Source organism: Uranotaenia lowii, chromosome 2 (assembly GCF_029784155.1).
Source record: "Uranotaenia lowii strain MFRU-FL chromosome 2, ASM2978415v1, whole genome shotgun sequence".
Classification (NCBI taxonomy): Eukaryota; Metazoa; Arthropoda; class Insecta; order Diptera; family Culicidae; genus Uranotaenia; species Uranotaenia lowii.
The window spans coordinates 83,699,541-83,717,624 of record NC_073692.1 but is presented as its reverse complement, the minus strand read 5'-3'; the positions used below and the strand labels follow the sequence as shown (position 1 = coordinate 83,717,624).

The window sequence follows — 18,084 nt, the reverse complement described above, 5'->3', positions numbered from 1 at the left end:
GTTGGAGAGCCAAGAAACCAAGAAAAGATCAAGCGGTTACTTTTTCTGGCTCTACGACGTCTTAGAAAAAATGGAAAACGGTCCGGATGCCACGGTTAGGACTGAAAGAGCAGTTTTCCAGGCACTGACGCTGTCGAGGTGACAGGCTGTGCTGGAGCCGTTGATCGCGGAAGCGCGTTTCATCTTCAGTCAGACGATTCAAGGAGCAGAAAAGAAAGGTTTGGCCCGGAAGTCATTTAGTAAGCTGAGTTTCCAGCTGATTGTGAAATACCCGCTGATGGTAGTTTGCAGAGAAGAACTGTCCTGAGAATGCCCCGCTAGTAGAAACTCTACCAGAGGAGATGGAAACGTTCCGGATGCGACGGTCTAACTGATGGTGCAGTTTTCCAGGCATAGACGCTGCCAAGAAGGCAAGTATTGCTGGAGCCGAAGATCGCGGAAGTTGGCCATTTAGACGGTATGAGGAGTTGATAGTGGAGCAATCCGGGCAGTTTTCTAGCACTAAGGTAGATTTGACAGCAATCATTTACATCTCAAAGACTTTGAAAGTGAAAGTAGACACACGGACCTGAAACATAGTACGTTTTTAAAGTTAGATTTTTTTCCGGAAAGCTTGTATGATAGTTCTGCAGTTTATTTTTTTAAGATTTTTTTTTTAACTATAACTTTTTGTTTGTATGCTTGTAATTATTCAGAATTAGATACGGTAGGTAACATCGAGGACGATGTTTAGGTCAGGATGGCCGAGCTGTAGCAATCAGGTTGGTATAGCCTATCTAGAAATAAAATAAAAATCGGAAGGCCACGAACATCGTTATATAATTGTGACAGATCCGTTCAAGTCGTCTACGAATAAAGATGTACCTTGCAAGCCCTGAGTTTTTCAATTAACGCCGGCATCCTTCACAAGTCAAGCTGTAGCTCTATTATTCAGTTGACTTCATCAAGTGAAAATCGCTACTAGATTCCACGGCAGAAAACGCTCATCGTGCCCCGATTAATGTTGCTTGTTTGCCCCAGTGGGGGTTCTCATTATGCTGACTGATTGTGACTGATTTTCAGCTTTCGGAACTTTTTTGAAATGCATTTTTAAACGTTTTTATCTACCTTTGCAAGTATAATCCAGTTAAAAAAAAGAGTTTTTTAGTGTCTGAACACGAAAGAACGATGTAAGTCACATATTATAGCTGTTTTCTATGGCCATTATGCCCTTATCTCTCCTATAAATTGATTTGCTTCTAAATTGTGATTATACTGTTTATTTTAAAGCGTGCTTAGACATAATGGGACACTCTATATTTGAAGAAGAGCGACATAGAGTTCAAAATCGTATCTATTTCCACAGAGAACCAGAGTTCGGGCTGGAGCTCCCACCGTGTGTAAAAATACCAACCGCGATTTCAAAATAAATGACGCCATTTTTGCAACTCTGCTAAGAGCCACTAGATGTCGTTACCGGTACTTTTATTTTTCCCATTTTTTCTACACGCTCAGACCATAGTACCTTCAACGAATGAAAAATGCACTCAAATGTATTTTCAGCCCAATCGGGTATGATAATAATTGTATGATTTTTCGTTTTTATGAACACAAATTTAAAAATTTGTTCTGTTTTTCACAATTTTTTTTATCTCGGTAGGATTGGTGAAAAATTGGTGCATTTTGTTTACGGATATCTGCAATGAGTATTATGGAAGGGAGGAATAATTGAAGAATTTATAAAATGTTGATATCGAGTTGCTTTCAAATGCCTTTTTCTTTTTCCTTAAATTCTTAGGAAGTGTCCGGGTAACCTCCATGCAATTACTCTGCTCCGACTAAGAGGCCATATTTGGTACTCGGAAAGCTATTCCAATTTTCGAATATTCTCGGAAGCATGTACTGAAGTCCTATCTTGGCCAAGGAATGACGCGTTGCTTACGTGCTATAATTTTGCAAAGTTCGAATGAAGATGGGTGGTGAAACTTTCAATTGATTAGATTTGAAATGCTTCGTTATGAGTGAAATTTGTTTTAAAAATCTTATCCCTAAAAAAGTGGAGTTTATTTATCCAATCGAGGGGTATCATAAATTAACACATCATACAGAAATCCTGCGGCAAATGTTAACTTAACTATTTTTGAAATTATAATTCATATCGAACCAGACACATGATTAAACTCTTATATTACCTTTCTCGTCAAACAATTCAATAATGTTTGCTTTTTTCCCAAACAAAATCAGTGGCTCAATACAAAACGGGTACCAAATGAGGCAACGTTTGCTAAAAGAAAAAGATTTCGTTCAAAAAGCATATAGTTTTTTTTTTTTATTCAAATGAATCTTTATTAAGGCCTTATACTTTTACAAGTTTAAATGGGCCGGGGGTCAATAATATAAACTTAATGAAGTGGGGGAGAAAGGGTGGGAGGTTAGGATTTAGGAAGGGAGGAGGAATGAGGATACATTTTATTGCGATTTGCGCTCCGTGAACGGGTCAGAATAGAACAGTTGTTGCCAACTGTGTGAAGATGTTCATCTTCCACATTTCCGATCGGCACGGGAGGGGGTGGCTGGGAAGTGATTCTCTTCCTAGGGGGGGAATCAGATTCCAACACGGGGCTTGGCGTTGTGGTGGCTGCTGTGAAGTGATCTCTCTTCGGTAATTGTTTAGTTGTTTCCTTCTGCTGTTGGTGGTCTTCTTTTTGGTTCGTTTCTTCCTGTTGATGCGGCTTCTGATCTGGTTGTTTGGTACGGTACATGTTGTGCGCCTGGAGCATATAGTTCCAGCCGCAAATTTCATTATGCTGCTTTTTTTTACACCCCAAAAAAAAAAGAAAACTAGCTTAACTCTGTTTTAGTGCGACCTGGAAGTAAATTTTTGGTTATTTATGTTCTGAGTGTTCTCAACTCAAAACCAACAACAACAGCGGAGTCACTTAGCTAAGAGCCACTAGATGGTGCTGTTTTTAGGCCAATTTTAACGGTTTTAAAATGGCCGACGATTCAAATTCTTACACACGAATTCGACCCATGCTTGTTCGAGGCCCGTTCTCTGGTTCTCTGTGCTATTTCTGCTTGTCTATAAAAAAGCTTTAACTTCTTTCGTATTCTCGTAACTCATAATCCCGTAAGTCGCATTCTCGTTACTTCTTTCATATTGACATCTTTCGTCTCATCTCACGTTTCAAGTGTGAAGTATCATGTCTCATGTCGTCTTACATTCTCACGTCTCATTTGCTTACTTGTTTCGTCCTATGATTAACCTCTTACTCACCACGTCTTCTCACTTTTCACTTTTTTAAGTATTACCTCTCACGTTTCACATTTCACGTCCAGCGTCTCACGTCTCCAATGATTCACATCTCACCTCTCCGCGTCTCATTTTTAACATATTATCTTCTCACGTCTTAAGTATCACATTATTCGTTTCACTTTTCACCACTCACGTCTTACTTCTCACCAATATACTGCCCCTATTCGCATATGAGTGTGTAAAAACTGCAAACCGAGAAAAACGCTTGTAAAGTTTGAAACTTGTTTTCATAAAAACAATCGTATATATCATTTGTTGGCAAAACCTATCAATACTTCGGATAGAAAACACTTCAAAGAATACTTCTGTTTACTTTTGCGTTAATACTAACTAATAATTACGGAGAAATTTCAATAAAACACTCATGTGACTCATATGCGAATATTCTTAACCCTCGAACAGAGATTATTCGCAAATGAGTCTCTGGTGCTAAAGTTATTGGCAAGTGGTAAGCAGGGTTGCCAACTGTTTTTCGAAAAAGTCTGGATGATTTTGCAAAAATGTCTGGAAATGTCTGAAAATGTCTGGATAGCTTACTTTTGAAGGTGGTGACCTTTTTTTTTTTTGGTCTCCAGATCTCCATGTTGCAGATACCACAAATCGTATGTTTCTGTAACTATCATCAGTTCCATGTTCTGTTGGACTACATCTTGAAGCATTTGCCATAATAATCAAGGGATATTCAAATAAGGTAGTATCGAGAGCCATATTGGATTTTTTATGACGTCGCACAAAGGAATGTATAAAAAATTTAAGTGCGAATGGCAGAAATTTCAAAGAAAAAAACCCGTTTTAGAAAGAAAATGAATTCCAATTTCTTTTTGATTGTGTTGTAAGGCCTCCATTTCACTATGTTATGAAATTGTTTGGTCCTTTGAAGATCGCATTATGTTTTTTTTTCTCATTTTAATAATGTATGCAATATCATCTTGAAGCTAAAACGTGCAATAACGAAAAAAAAAATCAGCTTCAAAAAGGTCTAGCTGATGTTTATTGAGAGTTCAACTTATTGTCATGATTTTAATCAAACTGGTTTACCATATTCAATTCTTATGAAGAACAACTAACATCAATTGAAGATTGTTAACTTGATTTACTTAAATGCCAATAAATAATTGTGGTTTTGTGTAAAAGTTTGTTTTTTGATAACTTTATTGTAATAAGGATCTTAAACTGCACTGACTTGATCATTTTCATGGAAAACTTTGAATTAATTTTAAAGTTTTGCAAATTTGAGTAGGGAAAATACACCATTTTTTCGAACTTCGATGGTCTATGTTATATAAAACTAACTCGAAAATCCAACTTTTTTCGTACCGATCTTGGAGAGCAAGTATCCTTCTAGAATAACATGTTTTAAAAGTGGAAAATTTCCAGAAATTCTCCGAGTTATCAACAAAAAATGCAAATTTCCTAGTAAATTAACAGATTTTTCGTGATTGTGACGTCGCTGTATGTACTAATACTAAACCAGGGCTGCCTTGACACTACCTTCTTTAAATATTCTTTGATAATTAATAGCTTTTTCAACCACTTCTGAATGCATAATTCATAAATTCTAATCATTCCTGTCATATTCTACCATGACCATTTTGAATTTTCATAGTTTCTAGGAACAATTTACGTCCTAACACAAAAGTCTGGAATTGTCTGGAAGAAATGACAAAAGTCTGGAAGTCTGGAAACCTGAAAAAATGTCTGGCAGAAGTCCAAAAAGTCTGGAAGATCCAGACAAAATCTGGAAGGTTGACATCACTGGTGGTAAGTACTTTTCTAACATATTTTTTTCATTTGTTTACCATTTTTTTTTATGACAGAAGAAAGTTCTCGAAAGATCTTGATTCCAAACTGATTTCAATCAAGGTTCATTTGCCAAGTGGGATGTGTTTTCCAGTGTTTTTCCAAAACTTTGTTTTCATTCCTGTGAAATTGCTGTAATTTTATCATACATCTTCATCATTTAATTCAATATGTGTTACGGATACGTAGATTACAACGACCAACAGTCTGCTGGATTCAAGACAAAGAAGGAGATTTCTCCCGGGAACATCTTCCTAGGTAATAAACGAAAACAGTGCTATTGATATTGTTGTGCATAGAGAAAAAAGTATTGAAAAAAGTTTGTTATTTTAGTACCGAAACAACACTTCAAGTACCCCTACCCGATCACACACTAGAGTCAAAATTACCCACGAAGGAACCATCCTGACCGAAGACTGATCTATTAAGCGTTGTTCATCAGTTGATTTTTGTCGAAAAAATAATTTTAGTTATCAGTTACTATCTATCCTTTCCTTCAATTGTAAGCTCGGGCGCAGAATTTTGGTCATGGGACTCATATGCGAATATTTTTCACATGGGACACATCAGGGGTTATATTTTTTTCGAAATTTTGGGAACAAACTTCGAACAAAAACTTGTTTTATAGGTAAATAATTTATTGTTTTCCATCGTTAACTCAAAAACGTTGAAAATCCACATGGGACGCATATGCGAATAGGGGCAGTATAGTCTTGTGTTGGACCTCCCAAGTTTCACGTTTAACCTTTAACCTCTCACGTCTCACAGCTCACTCCATCCATCCTTTGTCTCACATCTCATGTCTTACGACTCATGCCTCACGTTTGAAGTTCAATTTCTCGAGTCTCACTCGACTTTAGAACGTGGATCTTCGATTTCTAAGTGCTGGGTCATTTAAAAAATTTGGGAATTCTCGAATCCAGAGAATAAAATATATCGATCCCGGAAATTTCTGACTTTTAGAAAAAGCTTTTTTTTTGTAAGGGATTTTCATCCTCTGGGATGATTCATCCCTATTTTAGAAAATGCCAGATTATGCCAGATAATGCCAGAAAACCATAAGTAGTGTTTTTTAGCGGCCCACCACACTCCCCCACACCAAAAGGCCGATTGAGCCTCCTGGTATGGACGCTACTGTTCTCAGCATGTCTAGCAGCAACATGAATTAGGAAAAGCGAGCGAAATTTTACTCATGCTGAGAAAGCAATAATTGATAATTTAGTGTGAGAAAATGGTTATTTGTATAGGACGAAATAAAAACTACTGTTTTCTGTCATCACAGGTATAGAAAAATAATCTAATAAAAGCGAATGGAGAATAATTCCTAATAAGGTATTTTGAATATACCTAATTAGGAATAATTAATTTAAAATTGCATTTTTTGACGATTTTGTACTAGAAATAAATTATGTTATTGTAAGTTTTTAAAATTTTATTTTTTTTTTTGTAATTTTTGGAGTTTTTCTGAAGATCAAAGATCTGAAGATGTAGTAAAAAAAAGAGTTTTAACTAGGTCCTACTCACATAATTTACCGAAAAATATCAATAAAAGAATATCACAAGAACGTGCGGGGATCTAAATCAAACAACAAAAAGCCATATTTTAGAGGTTTGAAGTGGTTTTTTTTTACAGTGAATAATAGTAATTTCACAAATCATTGAAAAAACCTTAAACTTTTCTTATTGATTCATTTGACTTTTTAATAGTGTACCTAAAATACTATACAATCGCAGTTAGGCTTCAATTCATGATATTTCGATTTGTATATTTTTCATAATCCAATGTGAGTTTCAAAAAAAATGAATGAAATAAAATGAATGAAAAAAATGAATGAATAAATGAAATGAGGTCATGTCATTTTCTCTGCCAAATTGGAACAAAAAACAATCTAAAGCTAAATATAAATAAAAATAAAATATCAACACGAGACAATTGATGAATATCAGTCAAATAAAAGGAATAATTGATAAGATAGCTTTTTTTCAAACCAATTTAAATCAGTATTTTATGAAAAAAAAGTCAAACAATCTATTCAAATTGGATATGGGCAGGCGAAAGTTGTGCTTATCAGTATCAAGAAAAAAATAGGTATGAAATTGTTTGAAACGAATGCATTAGTATTCTTAGACAAATTTTTGAACATTTTTCAATCAAAATAATTATTGTACTTAATTTAAGAAATACAATTTAATGATTTTATCCATATTTTTAATGATTATATATTTAACTCGAATCCATTTGTTCAAGTTGCAGTGAACTCATCTTAAAACGAAAAAATGATTTGATTCTAATTATGTCGAAAGAAAATATCCCTTTTCCTGCTAAACATGCTACGAATTTTCCCGGAGAATTGACTTCTGGATTTCCCGATTCCCAAATATGCTAATTCGCCGAAAAAATGGAAACCCTACTCGAACATTCACTCAGTCTTTGTCGCAATAGCTTGCCTATCGATAGGCATTTAAAATCTATCAGATTCAATACATTGTTGAAATTTTTTGACATTGAAAGTATAAAATCAGATATTTTTGAAACTCAGACTGGGTTTATATATGTAATGTCGAAAGGCACGTGATAAGTTTCAAAATATGCTGCAATTATGTTTTGTTTATGCAGGCTGGCATAGAAATTAAAATCTTGTTTTTCATCAAAATAATTAGAGTACATACAAGGACTTCTTTCAATATAATTATAAAAAATAATGGTACTTACATTTCGCTTTCTCCAATACGAAAGCTTTCCATGAGAGCATTATTATTGAGGCAGAATGTGTTGGAGATTGCGTTAAGCGTTGAGTGTCTTATGATCGAGTTATACACATATTGATTTCCAAAAACTTCAAAAGCATTCTAAATTATTGTTGATCTCTTCGAACAGTTTCTGCTCGATCGTTGGCCTTACTATCCGATCGTTGGGAACATTGGCACTAAGGTAGACCTGCTTCCTCAGTTTTTTCGCCAATTTTTGTGCCAGTTCCTCGGATCCACACCCCACCGGTGCACCCATAATGCTGGTAGACATCGTTTCCTTGGAGTCTCCTAGCCCTGCCATTGCCATCGCCAGTTCGTCGAAGGTTTCGGCATTTTGCTCGCCGATGTAGATGAACACCGATTCTTTCATCTTAAGAATACGGATGTTATAACGGACATCGCAAACTTCAACGCTACATAGGTGAGAACTGAAGTTAGGCGAGAGTGTGGCTGCCATTCTTATTCTGAAATGAGAAGTTTGAACGATAAATATTAAGTAGTTCAGAAACGAAAATCCGTTTAAATCGAACCTCTAGTAAAAACTGAAAGTAATCCGCTATCAAAAAAAAACTTTATTACACGGTAAACAAAGTTACTCTGTTCTGTATAAAAATCCATACAGATTCGAGAAAAGTGTCTCCACTTAGTTTTATGTTTGGGCGCTTTACACAGAGCGTGAGCAAAAAGCTTTTAAGCCTAGTCCACACTAGGAGACGGCTCGTCTCGAGACGGTCTCAGCGTCTCCCATTTTCTTCGGGAGACACTGAGACCGTCTCAGCTTTCCAACAACAACAACAGACAACAAAGTTCGTCTCATAACAAAAATTGCAGTTCATGTTGCCTAGTGTGGACTAGGCTTTACTCATTCGAAAGCTTTCAGCCAGTTAGTCAATTCTGTATATTTTGACATGGGGATGTCCATGCATTTTGGAAATTTCTCTGCAAAAGTAAAGTTAGGAATTTCTTCGATTAAAAAAGATATTTTCAGGAATTAAATGTTTATTTATATCCTCAAAGGCAATTATTTAAACGATTAAAACAGATTCATAGCTTCGGTGCCTTCAAGCTAACGTGCGATACCTGAAGGCTCGCTTATGTTTTACCGTCGGTAGCGATTCCTTGGTAGAGTTATCGTCGTCGATTTGTTCCACCTTTTCCATCATCCGGCACGATCATCCGGCATTTGCTTTTGTGCGATCCAGTCATGGGTGTAATATATCTGGAAGAATGATTGAATGACGTTAGAAATTTAAATTCGAAATGAGAAAATGATACATAGCATGAAATACTAAAGTCGATTTAATAATTATAATAAAAATAATAAAATGGAGTTAAAAATAAATGTATTATACTACAGTAGACCCAAAACCTAAATCAGGGTGAATCAATCAGAACTGTTCTAACCGAGGATCAGAAATTGAAAGCCTAGTTAAATATTAAGGTTGAAGTGGTTCAGATTTCCGACCAAAAAGGAATAATCCTTCGAGATAATTTCCCGCAAAGAAATCCCGTAAGGGATTTTTCTTCAGAATCTTTTGCTGTCGAGTACTTTGCAGTGGTTCCCCAATTTGAGAATAACCACATCACTTTTGAATCCTTTATATATTATCGGAAATTTCTGCGTTTGTTGTGAAATACTTTAAAAAAAAAAAGGTCAATATCGTAATTTCCCCCATTTCCATTTAGAAAATATACTACTTACCAATCCGCCTTGCCAGGTAAATTTTTTGACGTTTCGGAGTTAGGACAAATGTATGGCCGTTTTCAAAAGCTTTCCAAAAGCTCCCTAACTAATCGAAACTTTTCTATGGAGGACATGGTGTCGCTAGTGTTTGCTTAATAACTCCCATTCCACGGCGCGGCGTTTCAACTGCAGTATTTCGTAGAGCACTCCCGTCGGGTAAAAGGTTTTGAGAGAAATAGGCTCTGTTTTGGTCAGAGGAAATAATTTTAACCAGGCGAGAAGGCATCAAGCTCATCCTTTAAGGAAAATAAAATTTTTAGCTAAGCGGTTCGTATTCATTTTAGAAAATCTCGTACATCCTGTTGCATTCTTTCGACTTTCCAGAACAGCATAAGGAGCGTTAAATAAAGATCAGAACGATGAACCATTTTCCAAACTTCAGCCAGTTTCAAACACGACCGTTGGCTTCTTCCGCAACTGTGTGAAAAATATCCCTGAAAACATTGTAAAGGTCAAACAATGAAGTTGAATCATAAGAATACATACCTTTCGTGAGATATTTATGATGATTTCAACGCAAAAATGATGAAAAATTGAAACCATTGTGATAACCGGTAGCGAATTTGGAAAATTTGTTTGCTTTGACATCCCCGCCCAAAGCTTTCCAACAACAGCAAACTTTTTATACAGAGCTGAATAACCGAGTATTAGTTTTCATCTGTATATTGGCTACCCAATATTACCCAAAACTGAATTGGGGGTATACAAATTTTGAACAACAGTCAATTAGTAATTTTGAAGGTGTAATAGCAACACATTTAATGAGTATCTCAATTTTTCCGTGTATGAAAAAAAAAATATAAACAAAAGCCGGCGTCATAAAAAATAATATTGACAGACACGAGGGTACCGATCGTCAAGCGAGAAAATAGTGGGCAGTGCTTAGTTTGATACACGAACACTGTACGAATTTCAAGCGCTACAATCGCTAAAGAGAGTTTTTGCATGTTTTGAACTGACGGTTGGTAAAAACTGGCATTTGATACAAAATTTGACCCTCTTAAACCCATTTTTAAATCGCTGGAAATTCACAGATGTTTTGTTTTATGATTACAAACAACTTTTATTCTACAGGAAACTTTATCTTCTTCTTCTTATTCTTCTTCTTCTCATGGCGAACTGACATCCGGCTAAACTACCAAGTCTTGTCAAGAAAACTTTATCGCTGAGGAAATTTTTTGACATTTTTTTCAAAAAAAGTATATCCACATGGGGTATAGAATTAAATTTCCATTACTTTTCCGTGTGTAGTTTTTACACACCTCAAACTTTTTTGCCTAAATTTTGGAATTTGTAAAGACTGATTTATGTATGTATGTATGTATGTATGATAATCCACCATGGGTGCACGGATTCACCGCAATTTGATCAAAGTATGTGCTCACATGCATTCTTTAGATAATACAACTTGACCGACTCATCTCCAATGCAGTGAACACTGTACCCGAAACCATGGCTTCGTGTAAACTGTTATGAAATGAGTGTTTTACGTGTTTGCACGCTCTTTTTTTTAAACTCAAAATTAAGTAGTTTTGGCTCAAAACAGCACTTCGGTGGCTTCCCTCAACTTTGAGTTTGACTGGGCAATAGCAAAACTAAGTTCTGATAGGCATACTCAATACTAAGTTCGGCAGCCGAACTCGGATTTATCCTTTTTTTCGAGGGTAGCTGATTTTCAGGGAATTAAAGGATGATTAAAATTTGTTGTACCCGGATGTTGCTGTTCCGGTACATTGCATTGCAATTACAAAGCGGTGGAAAGTTTTGACATTCCCGGTCAAGAAAACTTCCGGATGTTACTTCCCACGGGAAGTAAACAACATCCGGAAGTTTCCGGACATTCCAAGCCGCTCACCATATGATGACAATGACGGACAGAATTTTACGCTGACACGGTGAACATGCATTCCATTATGAAGTTCCTTCATAGTCTTCCGGTAATTGTTCCGGAACGACATAATTTTGCGACGTGTTCGTTGGTTGCTGTTCCGGTTCGGACTGAACTCGCTAAGTGTTTTCAGTCCAACAAAGAGAGTTCAATTTTTAGTTCATAAGGTCGAACTCAGCTTTGATCCTTCGCCGAAGGAAAAAAAGGGATCAATTTTGAGTTCGCAGTTCGAACTCCGCTTTGATCCATCGCAAGGAGGAAAAAAGGGTACTTAACTTTAAGTTCATAGAATCGAACTATGTTTTGAACCTCGGTCATACTTAATTTTGAGTTTAAAAAAAAGAGCGTGTGTGTAAGTATATTTTGGGGGAATGAATCAATCAAGTGCACAACCAGTTAAAAATGTGTAACATGTTCAATGTTCTACATTTACTACAGGTATTCCGGCATCCGTGTATATACCTGGGCAGCTGGCAGCTGATTGATCATTCTAATTTATACATTTATACGAGAAAAATACATCTTACCCGTCGACTGATAACAGGACTTGAACCCGTTACTTACAGCCGACCTCATGATCCAAAATAATCCGCTTTATAACCTTGGCCAGACTAGCACCACAAAATCAATCAGGATAATTTCATATGGGGCTATCTAAATTTTATTTTTCTGTTTGCTTCTTTTTATTAATTTAACTATTCCCCATCACTCATTATTCACTTTTTTCAAATAGCGCCCATCGCTCACCCATTCTTTCTTTATACACTTTAATTTTCCCCCACAACACATCGCATGTAATTATTTTTATTTCATCTTTCTGAAACGCTCAAAATTTGTAACCAATCACTTTCATCGCTACACATTTTCAAGAAGCACAAAAAACACTGGCTTTTTTCTGCATACGTTTCCAGAATGAAATCTAAACCCGTATTTTTTCCATTCTAAGCTTCCATTTAAAAAACTTATATTTTTAAACAAAATTTGTTCCCAGGTAAAATTTTGACTCTGATTGATGCCTTGAAAACAGGCAGACTTTCACTACGGCTTCTTCTTATTCTTTTATTCCCCAACCGAAACACTTCGCGTAAGCTCTTTCCACAAATTAACTCATACGAACATTTAAGAAGCTGTGATATTTAAAAAAATGTATTTTACTTTTTTATTTTCATTTAAGAACACTCGTTTTACACATTTTAATTAACTGGTAACCCCAATCTTCCGTTCTCACCGATTCTGTGCCTGCCCATTCCCTCGTTTGGACGAAGCAGGCCAAGAATTATCGAAGCAAAACCAACACGCCCACAATCAAAAAATAACGCGACACTGACTAGGTAATTTTGAAAATTGCTTCGAGTCTTCAAATTTCTTTTTATTTTGCAATTTGCTATTAAATTTCAAAACCAAATCACAGAAACCGAAAAAAAGCTACCACTGGCTGCCCGCCGTTTCTGAGACACTAAATTTGCGGCATTCCCCGGAAGCGAGTTAAAAGTAATCGGCTGGAGAACGTGTGCCATAATTTCTCAAATGGAACTTGTAAAGACTGATTTATAGCTATATTTTATGATTTTATATAACTTTTTTTTTTGAAATTTTAAACAATTCATTTAAATATTTCAAGTTATACAAAAGACACCTATTTACAAGGATTTCTGAGGCTACTGATATATTTTTTTTATTTTTGAAAAACTGATCCATTTCCAGTTTTCTCATGATTTTAAACTTTTCAAACAGTTGTTTTTAGTATGGACTGTTAGAATAACATGTTTTGAAGCATTCTGCGCAAAAAGTAAATTGAATTCAATATTGAATTTGGTTTTATGTAGATTGTAAATCTCATCCAAAGAAAGGGTAGGGTTCTAGAGGCTTTAATTTGTTTTTCGACTTGGAAGATTCTTTCAACACTTTTTTTCAGCTTGATTTGATATCACAGATAATCACAGTTTCTGAATAGCTTCCATAGAAATATCTCAGTTATTTCGGCTATGAATAATTCTCACCAGTAATTCTAAAGGTTAAAACTTATCGAGTAAAATGTCACAAAATTGTAAATCAATAAGATGTCAATTTATGTAAATATCATCAAACGCTGAGTGCGATGCAAATTCCATAACGTTGAATATTATTTTAATCTGGGTTTAGCGTAAATCTGCAACGAATGATTTTAAATACGATGCTTTGTTAATATGTTCACATAAATTAAGGCGATTTTGATTAAAGGTTTAACTTTCAAAAACATCAATATTGATCGGTTAAAATATTCTCAAACAAAACAACGATATTCAATTCGTTTTATGCTTTATTCAATTCCTTTGATTTTAAAACAATTATCATTACGTTATTTTTTTCTCAAAATAATAGAGAACAGCATGTGTCAAAAAATGCTGGTTAAGAAATTCTTTATTTTTGAACAGGATAATCTTAAAGTTGACGTAAATAGCTGCCTCCATACTGTTCTAATTAGGTGATGGCAAAAGTTATAATGAAAAAACAAATTAATGAATTGAATTTCTGCAGCTCTATTTGTTAATCAGTTTTCCTTGCTCTCGAACTCATCAATTATTTTAATTATCTTCAAAACTGTCATCCATTGATATTCATTTGGTCGATTTAGCAACCGGAATAATGCCGCTAATGAATATTAATTTGTAGAAAACACGAAAAAAAACCGTTGCACTCATTCTCCCATGCCAAAGCTTTTTTTCCAGGCAGCTAAACTGCATCATCACAAGTTCACAAGTCGAGTGATATACCTACAATAAGCATGTGTATACGCCAAGTACACGAAGTGCATTCCTCTATCAGGTCCCGGGCCATCATTTCTCTCGGTCGACAAACAATTAAATGCAAATTGAGCGGTTAGTATTGTTTTGTGAAAAAGTTATCGATTTTTAAACACACTCATCTATCATCCGAACACGGGAAAAATTCCATCCTTGAGGGAAACCGGCGGCAATCTGCCAGAGGTGGTGGATCCATCGAATTTAATGGAGTCCTTCTTCGCGAAATCGTTCGGGTTTTGCGGATTGTTTGTCCCTTTTTTCCGAGCATACAAAGCCGGCAAAAGATGGGGGTCCCCACTTTTGAAGGCCAGTCATGTCCCTGGAATGGCAACAGCCAGCCAGCAGCCGACGACGACGAAAGAACAATCAAAGGAATATGCCGAGGAGTTAACCGAGATGATGAGATGAGAAAGACAATAAAGCGAAGAATAAAGTCGTATACAAAAAAAAAATGTTACGGAACAAGTTCTCATAAATTTCGTTTCGTTTTGATGTGGCTTCCAGTATTGTGCCATTTGGGAGTGAACTTCCTGGTAACGCGAAAGGTGAATCCACCGTACCTTCTGTGTATTCGAGGAATTTCTCCGGGCAGCAGATTAACGTTAATTTCGGGCAACTTGCAATTACCGATGTAAGGTGATTTTGAACTTGAATCAACATTGTAAAAATCCTTCTAGTTTTGAAGTTTTGGTCCTCTCTTTGATTTATATTTATTTAAACTTCCCATCTTTAATTTGTTTCTTAATATATTCTTATATTTGACATTACATTACAAAGGCGTTTAAAATCTATGTTTTTGGTATATTCTGATCGCGGACATCGCATATTGTTGATATTGTAATCAGTATACTTTACTGTTGATTTTTTTTTTCAAAAATAAAATCTGTTAAAAAAAATTTTAAATTCAATCTATAGCAAACAGTTTTCCATCCACAAATCTTAAACCATTAACAGAGCCGCGACAAATTTTAATTGTAACTATCGTAATCCCTGCTATGCAACGCCATTTTGCGGCGGGATCAAAGATGAATGGCTTCCATCTCAATCGAAAGAAGTGCAAATAAAAAGGAACTTGAGAATCGCACAGTGTCCGCCCGCGTTTCCCTGCCATTCGTTCGTTTGATTTTCCAAAGAAGAATAAGTAAAACCGCAAGGCCGTCCATTTCGCGAAATTTTTATCATCGTTGAATTCGGGATCGCCAATGGTAGGGGAAAAAGAGCTGGATAGTTTTTGTCAAGAAAATAAGAGTTTTACTACCAGTCAATTTGAAGCAATAATGTCGAATAAGTGGAGTTGGAGACTACTGAAGGCAGTACCCATTCAAAAACCCAGTATTCCGAATTCCGATTTACTTTTAACGAAGATTACCGACTGTTGAAAGAGATTACTTTTTTTTAACTAAGTGATAGAATAGGAGGATAGAAAAAGGTGATCATCTACTGGGGATTATGGAAAATTAAAAATATATTCTTAGCGAAAAGCTAAGCATTGATTTGCGTTAAAAGTGATGGAAGCTTAAATAAATGCATGATTAAATGAGAATTTCGACACTTTCACATTGTTAGATTTTTGTTACACTTAATACAAATACTCTAAAACTTTAAATTTAATTTTAAAATAACATTATATAAGAAATCAGATACGATACTCCGATAATTGTCAGAGGCGAACCTACCCAGCAAGCATCTATTGACACATTCCACCGTGACGTGAAATCGCTTTTCCGGACTTTTCTGCACTGTTAGCATTCTAGAAGTCAACCAATTTACTTGTAAATGAAAAAAAAAAAAAAAAAAAGAATCAAACGGTCGCAAATTGAATTTCCTTCAAAATGAATATAATTTGATAAATGAAGAATTGACCATTTTTGCTTCAGTACATACAACATTGATTTCCTGTTCTCTCTGTGGAAATAGAATATCCGTGTCTTCAAATGAGTTGTAGAAAAACAATTACCCACAATTTGATGTACGTAGCTTTTCGATTAAAGAACAACGAACGAAGCTATACTTATATGAAGTTGTGACGTGAATTCACTTAGTTTAAACATAACAGGGTAGTTGACAGAATTCAAGTCACGAAATATAAAGTTATACTGAACCATTCTATAGAGCTTTGAAATTTTATGTGCACTTTCAAAAACGATATTTAGTTGTTCCAACTTTTACAATCATACAGTTTCAGTATCTTCACCTAACTTTTTCCTTATTTTGATAGGCACTTGAATTTGAATAGCAACATATTGAGAGATCATACGTTAAAATTGCTACTGTCTTCATTTGAAAAAAAAAATTTTTTTTTTATTTTTTTCCAATCTTTTTGTATTTTTAACCTTCTAAAATAAATTAAATTTGTTAAAATTACTGAAAATTTGTTTTATTTCTAGACAGCATTTCAAGATGATTTCATAATATTTTCTGAAAATTAATCTCTAGATTTGTTTTTCAAAATTTGAAACTTTTACTCCAACAAACTTGTATGGAAGCCCTGATTAGTTTGATAAGTTATGAAGCTATACAACGCAATTTATATGGAACTCCCTTTGTTCCCCCTTTCTCCACACAGAAATGCAGAAAGATTTGAAACAATCATAGAAACATATCTCGTTCCAAAATAGCTTCCCATTTTAAAATTATGTTAATATTTTTTTGTTCGCAATATACTAAACTTGTGGCCATTACACATTAAAACAGCACTTGTCATGGTATGAAATCTGGAAACTTTTTATACTGCAAGTTACTATATATTTGTTTGTTTAAGAAGAAGTGCAATTTTCACTCTTTTGTGCCGAGGGTCCTTTTTTAAGATTTTTGAAGTTTTAAACGTACTGACCTTATCTGTTCAATCGATTAAAAGCAGTTTTTTCAAAAATTGGATAGATCGCCACGTGCATTCTCATACTAATCGGGGATGAAACCTTGGAGTCATCTATTGGTATGTTTGGTATCTGGACAACGTTGAAGCTAAGTATTCTCTTTTTTTTATAATCAGTTAATCAAAACTTGTAAACTATAATACTCCTTTTTTTTCAATGTGGAGAACTATTCACAAATTTTGTGCCTCATTTATAAGGTCACAAAAAAAAATCGTTATTTTGATAGAATGATTCTGAATCTTTCATCTTCAATTATTTCACCAATTCATATTATAAATTCAATCAGTTCATGTATGTGTATGTATGTATGGATATCATGTATGGGATTATAAATTCTCCATTTTCGGTTTTATTTTTTTTATTGTATCGAAACTTAACCAGAAACTGATTTATTCAATAACATGTTTAGAAATTCCAAATTTCTCTTCAATTTTTTCTTTTTCTAATGTTAAACAGTTTAAAGTAATCGATATTTATTTATATCATAATAAAATCAGAAATCTGACACAAGTTAAATCTTAATTTTTCTGGTAGAATGCTGCAAGTCGATACATGAATCTTTCAATCAAAATTGCTGAAAAATTATTATAATTTTTAGTTGTGATCACATTTTCTCCATTCCCCTTGAAGAAATCATCCAGTTTTTTTTTTGCGCTATTCAAATGTTATATATGATTCAGAATATCAGTTCAAATACCACTTTGAACTTTGAATTATATGAGCAACAACTATTAGAGATATGATGATGGAAATCAAGATTATACGATTTACTCCAAATGTGTTTTAGTCATAATCACCTTTCAAAATGTTGTTTCTTATCTGGCTAAAATGTTTTTATTAATAAAAAAATATATTTCAGGAGAAAAAGCTATCAACATAACACTAGTCAAAAGTGTTTCCTAATTTTTTCCTTCCCCCAACATTCCCACCCAAAATTTTTTGCAAGG

General features: G+C 34.8%; 1 protein-coding gene and 1 long non-coding RNA gene across 2 annotated transcripts; one reads left to right on the top strand and one right to left on the bottom strand.

Annotated features, from left to right (window-relative positions):
• Window positions 1–4,918: 4,918 nt before the first annotated feature.
• LOC129744867 (uncharacterized) lies at window positions 4,919–7,314 on the top strand. Its single transcript, XR_008737010.1, has 3 exons — window positions 4,919–5,056; window positions 5,113–5,353; window positions 5,429–7,314. It is a non-coding gene; the product is annotated as an uncharacterized LOC129744867 (long non-coding RNA).
• Window positions 7,315–7,804: 490 nt separating this feature from the next.
• On the bottom strand, window positions 7,805–8,434 carry LOC129744866 (proteasome assembly chaperone 4-like). The gene is made up of 2 exons (XM_055737608.1): window positions 8,377–8,434; window positions 7,805–8,310 (listed from the first exon to the last, which is right to left on the bottom strand). The coding sequence occupies exon 2, from the start codon at window positions 8,301–8,303 to the stop codon at window positions 7,935–7,937; it is 369 nt and encodes a 122-aa protein (XP_055593583.1). The 5' UTR covers window positions 8,304–8,310; window positions 8,377–8,434; the 3' UTR covers window positions 7,805–7,934.
• Between the last annotated feature and the right edge of the window lie 9,650 nt (window positions 8,435–18,084).

What these genes read in the sequence shown, in the direction of transcription:
- LOC129744866 (XM_055737608.1), bottom strand. Translation starts at nt 8,303, where the DNA reads ATGGCAGCCACACTCTCGCCTAACTTCAGTTCTCACCTATGTAGCGTT.